A 14,055-nucleotide genomic window follows, 5' to 3' on the forward strand; every position below is an offset into this window, starting at 1 on the left:
ACTCGGAGATGGGAGATGAGGGATAAAAAGGTTGTAAGTAACTCACGCGATGATAATATCATCTAACTTCCGAAATTCTGTAATTTATATAACAAGACGTCCAAACGAAAAGACATAAAGCTTGTGAAGTGAAATGGGATCAAATAAATATATCATTTCTTTTCCCGCAAACGGCTAACTTTCTCTTCGCGTAAGTACAGGCGCATGTTCCAACTCTTGCATCAAGTCCTTCCAATAAAGCCCATCAACGCCGGCACGTTCGCCGAGGTGCAGTTCATGAAGCCGCATGCGCACCGCCTCGTAATCCCTCCTCACACGCCGTTCACACCACCAGATTCCCTCGTATCGACACATCAACCCCAGCCAGTACCCAAGCAGCCACAACGCCCTTTCATCCCTGTTGTAGAGAAGAGATTTCAAATCTCCATGTATCTTCGTGAGAAACACCCAATTGAGGAGTATCGTTGACTGTGGAGGATGAATACTCCGTAGATAGGCAAGCGCGATCGTGGCTGGTCCAAAAATATCCTTCTGGTCGGCATTATTGGATTCACAACTGAAGCTTTCATTCTTCAATTTGAATGCTCTAATCCAACTCTCAGGAACCATACCCAAGCTTTGAAATTTTCGGATGTCTCTCCAGCCGGCCTTTCCGTGGCCAAACATGATGGGATTTAAAAAGGCTACCGTCTTCTCCAGATACGCTGACAGTGAGATCAAGAGAGGTCTGAGACCCGCTTGCAGGGCTAGCCATCCCAATCCGTCTTCTCTGAAGCTGAAGACCCAGGATGATTTTGGATCATCTTCGACGCCACTGTCTTGGTGTGGGAGTGTAAAAGCGATCATATTTAGCAACAGCGCAGCCAGTAGCAGTGCATTCACTCCTTGCTGCCCCAGTGACTTGCTAGGTGTTTCAAGGGCTATTTGGAAGTCCTGGATGGCAAGGGATTGATAGAAATGTTCTGCCATACGATGCTGTAATATCCCTGGAGACATATGCCGCAAGTGGCACGCAGTAATGGCAAGTAATGTGTTGCGGATAAGAGAGTTTGACTGTGAGAGCGAGACTAGCTCGTCACGACCCGGCATGCGGAATATGGCATCCCAGTTTGTACAGAAATGATGCAGGAGTTGAATACCAGGGGTTCCATTTTTCAGACTGGGGTATAGAGCAGTAATTGAGCTGACTATAGAGAGCTTTGTAATTGCAACGCCCCCCATAATATTGTATTCATGCTCGCCCTCATAAGGCCTCTCATATGCACAAGTTCTCCTGTTTCGTCGACATCGTACGCACATTGGCTTTTCCTCGTCACACTGACATGATATAAGTTTCAATAGACAAGAAGGGAAAAGCAGAGAGAAAGAACAGACCTTAACCTTTTTTTCTTTGCAGGGAAGACAGCCAGATCTGGATTTCCTGTGGTGTCTTTGTTTTTTGTAATCACGGATTTTCAGATCGGAGTTAATGGATGAGAGGACTTGAAATCCGGGTTTCGTGTCTATGTCCATGGTTAATTAAAAGAGGAAAGCGAGGTGATCGAAATCTATACATCAACAACCCTAAGAGTTTTATCTGGAGATGGTGTAAAGAAAGAACCAGATGCTGAGCAAGCGATCTCGGCTGTGCTCGGTTTCCTATACGAGACTAGCGCTTGACGATGCAGCTAGCCATAAATAAATAGCCTTACTCGTAGCGCGCAACATAGATGTGGGCCTGACCATTCAATCATAAAGTATTGAGATGCATGAAAAAACAGAACAAAGCTTACGAAGGCCACAGATTTACATGGCTTTTCTAGCATCGCCACCCTCCTAAACTCGTAGCAGCACTAATTAAAGCCATAGTTCAAAATTTATTATTCCCCGGATTCAACCGACCCAGCATTTTGTCTTGGTGCGCCAAGGTATGAATACCCTATACCTGGTCCGAAGTATACAGCATGAGCAACTGTAAATGAGCTGCAAGGAAAGAACTTTTTAGTAATTGCTATTTTGATAGTCGAACCCACCCAACCCACTCCCAGAAATACCTAGGTAGAGACAGCAAACATAGTCATGGACACCACTGAAGATGCACAAACTACGACCGAACCCGAAGGAGAATATCCAAGTAGATCATATGCTTTGCCAAAGTCCCGAGAGATCGGTGGGCAAAGCCTCCCTTCCTTCTGCAATTTGTTTTGTGATGCATAGGTCTCCTTGCCCATCGCAGCTGATCTCAAACTGCTGGCCATCCGAATCTCTAACAACATCCACAATTCGCCTAACGAGAGCATGGAAACGAGCAAGATCGTTGGCGTTATCCGTTTGCCATTTCAGGACACTGTCACGTACTGACTTGACTTTCGGGTTGGTGAACTTCCCAAATTCATGATAGGCCAGAAGGAAGTTGGGAGTTTGGTTCATCCAAAGGCGAGGGAGAATCTCCTCCATATTGTATTCCCTGTAGCTCGCTCGAGTCTTGATATCAAAGATGGCGTCCTGTGGGATGGGTGTACCTTGCTCTTGAATTGTGAGAGCTGATCCGCCCACTGGCTGGCGAGCATCGATACCTAGAGTATCAAGGACACCATCGACGGAAGCCTCTTTCTGGGATTTCTTCAACGAAAGAGATCCCGTACTTGAATCTCTAAGGTATGCATCCGTCTCTGAACGGATGAAGAACTGCATGCCACCAAAGGCGTAGCTCACGATACGCTGATGAGAGGTGGAGTTGCGTACATTTGCGTCCCACGAGGTGTATGCTTCTGGAAAAGTATGGCCATATCCTTGAAGATCTGTGATCATTTCAGTTGGTGTTTCCTCCCTGCGAACCATGAAGACGGTATCCCCAATGACATCGACATCGAATCGGAAAGGTTTTGGTTGAGAGCGGGCACATCTCAGCAGGTTTCCAAATGTGCTTCCGCAGCCAAACACATCCACCAAGGGGAGTTCGGATAGTGGTTGCATGGCTAGGACCGAGCGAACGGCAGGTTCCATGGGGTGGGCGGCATAGCGAGCAGCATTAACGTCTCGATACACAGGTTCGCTGTCGGGTCGCAGCTTAACGTCTTCAGCCAACGGAGTCCATGCTGGGGGCGAACCTGGATGTGCTGTAGTCAGTACATAGCATGTTGCTGAGAAAACAAGATGCCGCCGGGAGCGTACAGTAGAGATGAGAATAAAAAGAAAGGAACTGACCGGGGACCAGGATGATTGCAGAGCTGTCATTCAGCCAGTTGTATGATGCCACATATTTGACATGCTCAATCTCCGGGCTTTCTTCCTCGATCAGCAATTGCTTAGTCGTGAAGGAATCGATGCGAGGCCCGAAAGGTTCGTTTGCTCGAGGTTGTAGTTGCGGGGTAGACGCAGCTGTGTATGATGAACCCCGCCAGCCACCTCTAGCGCGGCGAATGCCCCGTGCACCCCTGAGGTTATTCCCACGACGAAACTCCTGAGAAGACATCCAAGAGAGCACGCAGGAGTCTTCGAATACAGACACGAGGTGGGATCTCGCAAGCCTGTATACTTATTGGAGGCCCTAATACTCTACAGCGTCTTCTGCTTCTCTCATCTCTTTGCAGTAAGGGAGGGGGGGGGGGAAGGGGGGCAGACGACAGCCACCAACACAGCAGTGCACCTCTCAAATAAAGACTCTGGTTTCATCAGACGCAGGTAGCCAATGCCCTCCATACCTCATCGATATCATGCATTTCTTGTGTCACTATCGGATACGCACGAGGCTAAAAGCAGCAAATGGAAAGTCGTGGACGAAGAGTATAGGATTTGTTAGCTTCCACAACAAATTCTCCCAAACTCTCTCAATACCCTTTTCTTTCCTTCTTTCTTTCTTTCTTTTATTTTGAGAATGTTGACCTCTTTTCCGCCCCTTGTGCATAGATTGTCGAAGCTGCAAGCTGTTTCTCAAGTCTCCGTTACGTTGAAAGACGATCGACGACAGGTGAAGGTTGCAGTAGAAACCTGGCGGCAAGCGACATATATGCAAGGAGTATCCCTCTGAGACTCTCCAAATCATCTCAGAACCTTCACATGTGATTACAAACGGATAAGGCTCTATATATCTTCTTTTCTCGACACATACCTGCTTCTTGATTTATCAGGTACTCTGCTTGGCTCTGAAATTCCATAGATATGGAAACTCTAGTGGTAGACGATATTCGTCAAGCTCGGCTCTCTCGTTTCTTCAACGGCGTGATTTATGGCCAAAAGCCGGTCACCACTGCCACCAATGGTCGCTTGTTCATCGAAGCAATCTGCTCGCAGCCTGACCCCGCAGCTTGTGTTTCCAAGATCTTGACAAGCACTTCTGGACTGGGTGCGCTTCAAACTTCAGTTCGTTTCGACACTTCCGTTTCGTTTTTAAACAATCACGGATCGAAGTTGCTTCTGTATCTCCAAGAAGAGTCCCTGAGAACGATCGACTCGGGTTCTGCCCTCGCCAAAATCTTGCTTCCAGTGGTTGAGCCGCCATATTTCTGGGATGCATACACAAAGGCTTTCCGGGAGGGCTCGCTTGATAGTGTTGCATTCTCTTCGTATGCATGGCTCCTTCTCCAGTTGATTTCACTCCCGGGAAATTGGGCTTTCGTCCCTGCTCAGCTAGTGAGAAATCCAGACATATTAGAGAAAATCTTGGTCAGCTCTGACAATGCTACTCGTCACATTGGATACAAAATCCAGCATTCATTGCAGTTGAATCCGGATCAAAACTCGCCGGATGCCGATGATCGACCAGGTGGCAGGCATGACAATGATCATGCCGACTACAGACAGGTATCTATTATGCCTACGAGAGATGAGTTGTCATCTCGAGACCGGCCTTACTTTCGTACTACAGACTTTCTCGACGATCCTGAGAATCTCTTATCCCGCAGCATTTTTCACATCGACAATCAATTCAGACTTCTGCGAGAAGATATGCTCGGCGAAATACGAGAAGAACTAGCAACCATACAAGATCGAAAGTCCGGCAATCATAAGGGCACGATCATCAACAATCTGACAATGTGTGGTGTCCAGGTGGATACCGAACGTCAGCCTTGGGGAGTGCGATTGCAGTTGGATGGTACTTTACCACAGCTGAAGCAACTCTCACAGAACAAGAGAGTGGACTATCTGAAGAACAATCGAAACATTCTTCGCCATGGTAATCTATGCAGCCTCATGATCGACAACGAACTAGCAGCCTTTGCGACTATCTCTCGTGACGAGAATCAGCTAGCCAGTGACCCCTCTTCCATCGTGGTGCAATTCGCGGACAATTCCACGCTTTCCTCTACCTTATTCAAAGCAAAAACTGCATCCAACATCAAGCTAGTGCAACTGGACGCAGCAATATTCGCTTTCGAACCTTTCCTTCGACGATTGCAGGGAATCATCGACTTGCCTCTAGAAGATGATTTAGTCAACTGGGAAGCTGGTGATGAGATCGGGGTTTCATCATTCCAACCATCAAGAATCCTGCAAGAGTTAGAAAACTCAGCTGGGAAGGAGTTGAAGAAGCTGCTGGGTTCTCGGAAAAGTGTAATTCTGGACGAGTCGCAAGTAGCTTCTCTAGTCTCGTGCCTCTCTCAGAGAGTCAGCGCAATACAGGGGCCTCCAGGTATGCTTCATTACCCCCAAACTTCTGTTATCCTGTTAACCCTTTCAGGGACCGGGAAGACCTTTCTTGGAGCCCTGGCTGGCAAGGTACTCTATGATTCGACGAACGCTGTCATTCTGGTTATGTGCTTCACTAACCATGCATTGGATAGCTTCCTCGAGGACCTTATGAAAGTTGGCATCCCAGCTTCCGATATAGTACGACTTGGTTCCAAGGGCACACCCCAAACGTTACCGTTGAGAATTAGATATCAACCTGCTGGCAAGCTGAAGCCAGCACAGTGGGCAGAGATCGATCGGCTGAAGCTAAAGCTCGCTGGCCAAGGAAAACGACTCAACGACGCATTTCAACAATATCATCACGCGAACATCACCAAGAAACAGATCATGGAATTTCTAGAATTTGCCGCCGAAGACTTGCCATTCTTTGAGACATTTACTCTGCCCGACGCAATTGAGAAAGGCGTCACACAAATTGGAGCTAAAGGCAAAAAGATCAGTGAATTCTACTTGCTTGATAGGTGGCTGAGAGGTGAGCCGAATGCTGGTAATTTTCGAGATGCACAACCAGAAGACAGCTTGTCAGTATGGGAGATGGCTCGCGGCATGCGAGATGCGTGCATGCAGAGGTGGCGGCACGCAATCCTGGGAGACCTAATCAATGCCATTTGCGAATGTGGCAAAGCCTTCAACGCTGATCACATTGAACTCACTCGCATACTCGCTGAGCGAGATGCCATTGTCATCAAAACAAAGCGCGTTATCGGCTGTACAACAAATGGTGCTGCTTCATACTTCTCGGCAATACAGGCAGCATGTCCAGGCATCGGTAAGTTACTTGCTTTGAACCTCACAGCCTATCTTGCAGCTCATGTTTCAAATGCTCACCCTATATGTAGTCCTTGTTGAGGAAGCAGGCGAGATCCTCGAATCGCACATTTTAACCGCTCTTGGGCCGCAGACCCAACAACTAATATTGATTGGGGACCACAAGCAACTTCGACCAAAATGTTCTTGGCCACTAAGTGTGGAGCAAGGAGATGGCTTCGACCTAAATCGATCCCTTTTTGAGAGATTGATTCTCCGTGGATTTCCACACGTGACGCTTGAGCAGCAACATCGAATGAGGCCAGAATTTTCGAAAATGATTCGACAACTGACCTACCCCAATCTCAAAGATGCACCGTCAACTAAGAATCGTGCAGATCTCCGCGGTTTCACTGATAATTTCATCTTTTTGAATCACGCCCATCCAGAGCTCGAACTTGAGAAGTCCAAAGAGATGAGAGATGGGAATAGCCCATCCAGAGAGAACGACTTCGAGGCGCAGATGATTCTCAAATGTGTACGATATCTGGCACAACAAGGGTACGGGTCGGACAAGCTGGTGGTCTTGACACCGTATCTCGGGCAATTAAGATTGCTTCGTAATCTACTTGCTGCGGAAAACGATCCAATTCTTGACGACCTTGATAGTTCTGATCTTATAAAAGCTGGCTTAGTTGTGGATACCTCTTCGACAAGCACGAAGCCATCTCTCAGACTATCTACCATTGGTACGTTGCGGGATTTCAGTTCGTACGCGAACTTTCGAGGGGCAATGTTTGTCATACACTAACACATTTGGTTCTTTCAGATAATTATCAAGGCGAAGAAAGTGATATTGTTCTAGTGTCTTTGACCAGGAGCAATAAATCTGGAGATGTAGGATTCATGTCTGCTCCTGAGCGCTTGAACGTTCTTCTTTCCCGAGCACGGGATGGGCTTATATTGATTGGTAATTCCGAGACATTCATCAATGCCAGAAAAGGACAGGAACTATGGCGCAAAGCTTTCGGCATGCTTAAAGAGGAAGGGCATGTCTATAATGGATTCCCTACCAAATGCGAAAAACATCCAGAACGAAAAGCTATGCTCATATCACCAGCAGACTTTCAGCTGCGTTGTCCAGATGGCGGATGTACAGAACCTTGGTAAGTCCACGACAACATCAAATAATCTGCAAATTCCGCTAATGTTTCACTGCTAGTGGTGCTTCCCTCTCATGTGGAAAGCACCAATGTCCCAGCAGCTGTCATCAGATCGCTGACCACTCAAGAATGAAGTGTCAAGCCCGGGAACAAAAGATGTGCAGTAAAGGCCATAAAACAAATTGGTGCTGCTCTGAAGGCGAACCAAAAAGCTGTCACGCTTGTGAACGAGCACGGAAGGACGCCGAGAGAGAGATACGAAAGGCAGTCGCAGAACAGGCGAAGCAGGAAGAAGAGGGCCGCAAGCATCAAGAAGCTGTCAGGAAGTATGACGAGCAAATTCAGCAGCTTGCAGACGGTACCAAGCGCCAAAAGCTCGAGGCACAACGCGCAGCAGTCATCAAACAAAAGGAAAAGGACCTCGCGAATGCCAAGGAGCGGGCCAGAAAAGCCTCCACTTCGGCTCCTATCGAAGAATCAGCAGCTCCCGTCGATCCAGCGGATCCGCCAACAAACGGTATTCCAGGGTCGTGGCCAGCTTCTAAGAACCAAGCAAACCCTTCCGCTGCGCCGAAGTCGAATACGCAGAGCAGAACTCTTCTTCACAATGTCATCAAGGCCGCTACCACCCACAATGCATCCCCTTCAAAGACCGAGTGGCAGCGTCAGAAGGACCAGCTCAATGCTATCAACCCGGCAATTGATGAAATCATGGACATGATTGGTTTGGAAGAGGTGAAATCCCAAGTACTGCGTATCAAAGCCAAGGTCGATACAAGCATCCGACAAAGTACCGACCTGAAGAAAGAGCGTTTTGGACTCGTTCTTCTTGGGAATCCTGGCACAGGTCTGTGGTCCTGAGAATTTTATTGACGGTTATCTAACCATCACAGGGAAAACTACAGTAGCGAGACACTACGCGAAAGCCCTGACGTCCCTGCAAGTTCTTTCAGGAGATCATTTCATAGAAACTACTGGTTCTCGGCTTTCGCACGGAGGAGTTACGGATGTAAAAAAACATCTCCAACAGCTTGAAAGTGCTGGTGGGGGCGTATACTTCATTGACGAAGCGTACCAGCTCACCGAAAATCACAACCTTGGTGGAAAGCCAGTTCTCGACTATCTACTCGCTGAAATCGAGAATTTAGTTGGTCAAGTTATATTTGTCTTCGCGGGCTACCGAAAGCAGGTCAGTTAAATTTTTCCACATTTGAGGGACATCTGAGAGCAGCGCTCTGCGATGTCTGGCGTACTGAGAATAGGTTCAAGGGAAGTAACAATTGACTTGTTAAATAGATGGAGAAATTCTTCGAACACAATCCAGGCCTTCCCAGTCGAATCCCTTACACTCTTCATTTCGAAGACTACACGGACGCCGAGCTCTTAAATATGCTCCAATCAAAGATCCTTCGTTTCTATAAGGATGGAGGAGGGATGGCGGTTGAAGACGGCCCAGGCGGCTTGTTTATGCGGATCGTCGTGACTAGACTGGGTCGAGGCAGAGGTCGCGAAGGCTTCGGCAATGCTCGGGCCTTGGAGAATCTTTTTGCTCAAATCCGCGAACGACAATCAGAACGCCTTACAAGAGAGCGTCGAGATGGGCATAATGCCGATGATCAGCTCATCACGAAAGAGGATCTGATTGGGCCAGATCCATCACAGGCCATATTGAAATGCGATGCGTGGGGTGAGCTTCAGAAGTTGACCGGACTACAGTCGGTCAAGTCATCAGTCAGTTTCTTCATTGACCTCGTTAAGACAAATTACAACAGGGAGCTGCTGGAGAAGCCTTTGATCGAAATATCCCTGAATCGTGTCTTTTTGGGCTCACCTGGCACAGGGAAGACAACGGTGGCAAAGCTTTATGGCCGTATTCTTGGAGACCTGGGACTGTTGAGCAACGGAGAAGGTATATTCGACGTGCTCTGGTTATACTCAATGCTGACATTTGTAGTCGTTGTGAAAAACCCAGCAGACTTCTTGGGTAACCATATAGGCCAGTCAGAAGCCAACACGAAGGGCATACTCGCAACTACTGTGGGAAAGGTCTTGGTCATTGATGAAGCATATATGCTTGGGTCTTCAAAGGGTGAAAAGGGTAATGGTGGTGATATCTACAAGACTGCTGTTAGTGCATTTCTTCCTTCTTGGCTTTCTCATTCCCTGCCACAGACCTTAATTCTACACCTTTTGTTGTCCAAGTTCTGAGAGTAGACCTAAGGCGCGCGAACCTCAGCTAACTTGACTTAGGTTATAGATACGATCGTGGCGGAGGTCCAAGGTGTACCTGGCGACGATCGATGCGTACTTCTGCTTGGCTACGAGGAAGAAATGAAGGAAATGTTCCAAAATGTCAATCAAGGACTCACTCGGCGCTTCCAACTCTCCGAATCTTTTCGCTTTGAAGACTTCACTAACCCAGAACTACAAGAGATATTGCTCTTCAAACTCAACAAGCAGGGGCTTGGCGCCTCAACGCGCGCTATCTCTGTTGCCATTGACGTCCTCGACCGCGCTCGTAATGGATTGAACTTTGGTAATGGTGGCGACGTGGAGAACCTCGTCTCTAAGGCCAAGACTAATTACCAGCGTCGACAATCTGCCTTGCCTGCTGATCAGCGCAGTATTGATTACATCTTTGAACCTGAAGACTTTGATGTTGACTACCAACGGACATTGGCCAGTGCAGGGACTAATTTACAAAGCTTGTTCCAGGACGTTATTGGTTGCCAGGACATAGTCTCCAAACTAGATGGTTATATTAAAGCTGCAAATGGTATGCGAGCCCAAGATCTTGACCCACGGGGTCAGATTCCCATGAACTTCATCTTCAAGGGCCCTCCAGGTATGTCATCACTAGACACAACCTGCTTCTGAATTCCCTGACTAATGAATCAGGTACTGGAAAGACGTCCACTGCTCGCAAATTTGGTCAAGTATTCTATGATCTTGGTTTCCTGTCGCAACCCGAAGTCGTAGAATGCTCTGCATCGGACCTCATTGGACAATATGTCGGCCACACAGGGCCAAAGGTTATCAAGCAACTAGAGAAGGGTCTCGGGAAAGTTCTATTCATCGACGAGGCCTATAGACTGGGAGAAGGCCATTTTGCACAAGAGGCAGTCAATGAGCTTGTGGATTGTGTGACCAAGCTCAAGTTTGCTGGAAAGATGGTTATAATCCTCGCTGGATACGACAAAGACATGAACAAACTGTTGCGAGTCAATGAAGGCCTCAGCAGTCGCTTTGCTGACGAGTTTATATTCCCGGCTCTGAGCCCTGGAAATTGCCTTCTACTACTAGAGTCAAAGCTCAAGCAGAGTCAGATCACCATGCCATCTCTGGCATCAACGGCCGCACACGATGAACTGCTGGAACTTATTACCAAGCTGTCCCAACTTCCCGCTTGGGGCAGCGCGCGAGATGTTCAGACGTTGGCGAAAAGCATGGTAAGGATCGTTTATCAGAACACTACTGGCAAAGTAGATCAACTCATCATTCCGCACGATACGGCTCTAGCATGCATCCAAAATATGCTCTCCGATCGCCGAGCTAGGAGTAAGACTGCTTCAATACCCGCCACAGTACACTCGAGTCAACCACCATTTATGCACGCTCCTCCTCCTTCGCAACCCAAGTCAAGCTCCAGTACGACGACAAACTCGACATCGAAGACTACACCCTCCCCCTCTCAAGATGAAGATAATGGAACGTCATCAACCTTCTCACCTCCAGTAGACCCTACTCGCGACCCTGGAGTCTCAGATGCTGACTGGGAGCAACTTCAGCGAGATCAAAAGAAAACCGAAGTCGAAGCTCAAGCCATTCAACAACGGCTCCAAGAGCAGGCCGAAGCATGCAAGCTGGCAGAAGCGGCAGAAAAGAAAGCCGAGGCGGATGCTAATGCACTTCAGGAAGAGAAAATCAAGCAAGAACATGCCTCACAACTTATGAGACAACGTGAAGAAGCCAGAATTCGTGAGATCGCAGGCAGGGATGAAGAAGCGCAGAGGCAGCGGGATGTGATCACGGCGGCGCTTCGAGAAGCACAAGCTGAGCAAGAGGCACGCTCTTTGGAGCACATGAGACTACGTGAGGAGGCTAGAATGCGCGCCCTGAAGGAACGAGAAAATCGCGAACGCATTCAGAGAGATATAGAGAGACATAGAGAAGCGGAAAACCAGCGACAGAAGAAGGAACAACAAGCTCAAGTCAAATTGCGCGACCTAGGAGTCTGTGTTCAAGGCTATGCTTGGCGGAAGCAGAGTGGAGGCTATCGATGTGCGGCGGGGGGCCACTTTGTTAGTGATGGTGCGCTGGGAATTTGATAAAGTACAGGATCTTCTCGGTGGGATGACAATGGCTGCCCTTCTTCCATCAACCTTTTCAGTATTGCGATAGTAATAGGAATAAACGTAAGTTCATCATTAATATTAGAACACTTCCCAGCAAACAGGCCTCGCAACAGAATGTCCCCGCAAAAATAGTATACAGGTATTTTCAATGCCCTTATACAACCCGAGAAAACAGACGCGAAAGCTCAAGGTGAAATACAAATGTAACGAACTTCGCTACAACAATCCTACCCATATTTCTCCCTCATCCGACATCTGTCTGATTGCAATTTCGGGCTAGACGTGGCTCTGTCCTGACCAACTGTTCTGCAGTACATCTCGCGGGTGTGTTCGCTGTGACGTGAATCCTGATGCCACGAGGGTCAATACCGTAGATAGGGTGTAACACCAGACGGAGGTTTACCTACAGCGAGCGGACATTGGTGTGAGGTGGGATGGAATGGAAGCCTGCTTGTATTGCTTGATTGAGACGATCTGGCCGTGTGGATCGATGGCCGGGTGAGCTTTGTAGTTGTATAGTTTGGGGGACGTGTTGGGCATGAGCTGGTGTTGAGGGGTCCGAGGGCACGTGGCACGTGGCACGTATATTATCTTAGACGTGGGCGAGGACGAGGACTTTGAGATGTTAGTCTAGTATCGATCGTGTGAGTAGAGAGACAGTATACCGGGCTGGTTGTGGCGTTTTGGAATCGGCAAGTTGGCGGGCGGGTGAGATGGGAACCGGAGCAGGGCAAATGCCAGATCGGGAAGGAGACTTACGATATCTCGGTACCTGGACGTGGGGAAAGTCGGTTGCTTGTTGGATTGGGAGGTGATAGATGGAATGTATCGGTCTTGCTGTTCTCAACGGTGGTGGACATTGGAATATTGATACATGTGGTGACTAGTGCACCGGTACAAGGTGGAGGTTCTGAAGTCGGAGTCGACGTCACGGATGTATTTGTCGAGTCTGCTGTTGTGTATAAAATATCGTATTTGCAGTCGTCTAACCGTACGGCTGTTTCGTCGGATAAGTTGTGTGTATTGGTTAATCACTTTATAGGAAGAAGTTGTCCATGCAGGAGTGCTAGTTGTGAAGAGTGCTTGTGGGTTCATGGGGGTTAGATGTTAGTATACTCGCCGGGTGGGTAATTTCTAGCTCCGGTTCTTGAAATCGACGTTGAAGTGCCGTTGTAGAGGATGATGCTGAGATCCAGTCGTTGAGTTGGGGATTCATCGCAGGGTCAGAAGGAAAGTGATAATTGATGTATGGATAGCGATGGTAACTGGAAAGAGGGGTGCCAGAGTAAAGTTCTGGAGAGGTTATCGGAGAAGGGCCTGTTGGAAGAGGGGCAAGGGTTGGTTGTAGCTTGGTTGGTAATATATTGCCATGTCTGATTTGTAGTACCATGAGAATCGAAGGTGTGTATTGAGATCTATTGTTAGTAGTCAATAAGGTAAGAAGTAACACATACCGAAAGTCTGATTTAGCTTCGCTGCATGTTCATATAGATATCGTAATCGAAGAGCCTGTCTGTGCTGAAGGCAAGATGTAAGTGTCTGGTATGCCGATAGCTTAAGACTTGGCCACGAATGTCGCCAGTTGTTCAGTGGCTGATGTTTTTTCTGTGAGACCGGAGGCCATGGGAGCAAGGTCAAAAGATGTTAGTAAATACACGTGTGCTGAGTTAAGTGTCGATAATATTGACTGGAAGGGTGTGTCTGATCCAAGAGATGTGCTCTTGCTGTCGTAGATAATGCCTCGAAGATGTCGTGGCTGATATGCTCTAGGTTTCTAGTGCTGTGGGACAACTTACCTGTAGGTGTTGGTGCGATTGTTGTTGCAACACTGGTAGCTAGTAGAGCGTAGTATTGTAAGTGTTCCATCCACTGGCTGAGTCCTTGATGTGGTTGATGGGTTACCCGAAGATAAAGTGATGGCGGATGGAGATGTGGGTATTCGTGTAGATATATAATCGAACAAGGCGATGTAGCTGATTGTATGGTCGATACTTATACCAAAGACAGTGAAATGATGACGAATAGGAGTCGATGTTGTCGTAGAGATATTATCGAATGAGTCGAGATGGTTGCTTATACGGTCGATACTTTACCTGAAACACTTGTTCTGGTTTGTTTGG

At 47.8% G+C, this 14,055-nt stretch overlaps 2 protein-coding genes across 2 annotated transcripts; one reads left to right on the top strand and one right to left on the bottom strand.

Annotated features, from left to right (window-relative positions):
- Nucleotides 1-2,118: 2,118 nt before the first annotated feature.
- Nucleotides 2,119-3,454, bottom strand: LHYA1_G007935 (uncharacterized protein; the record flags this gene model as incomplete). Its single annotated transcript, XM_031152858.1, has 2 exons — nt 2,119-3,089; nt 3,187-3,454. The coding sequence occupies 2 exons, from the start codon at nt 3,452-3,454 to the stop codon at nt 2,119-2,121; spliced, it is 1,239 nt and encodes a 412-aa protein (XP_031003092.1).
- Nucleotides 3,455-4,140: 686 nt separating this feature from the next.
- Znfx1_0 (NFX1-type zinc finger-containing protein) lies at nt 4,141-12,215 on the top strand (the record flags this gene model as incomplete). Its single annotated transcript, XM_031152859.1, has 10 exons — nt 4,141-5,611; nt 5,660-6,439; nt 6,510-7,166; nt 7,247-7,583; nt 7,640-8,427; nt 8,474-8,769; nt 8,877-9,707; nt 9,831-10,425; nt 10,479-11,881; nt 12,111-12,215. The coding sequence occupies 10 exons, from the start codon at nt 4,141-4,143 to the stop codon at nt 12,213-12,215; spliced, it is 7,263 nt and encodes a 2,420-aa protein (XP_031003094.1).
- Nucleotides 12,216-14,055: the final 1,840 nt, after the last annotated feature.

This window comes from Lachnellula hyalina (assembly GCF_007821495.1).
Source record: "Lachnellula hyalina strain CBS 185.66 chromosome Unknown contig00136, whole genome shotgun sequence".
NCBI lineage: Eukaryota > Fungi > Ascomycota > Leotiomycetes > Helotiales > Lachnaceae > Lachnellula > Lachnellula hyalina.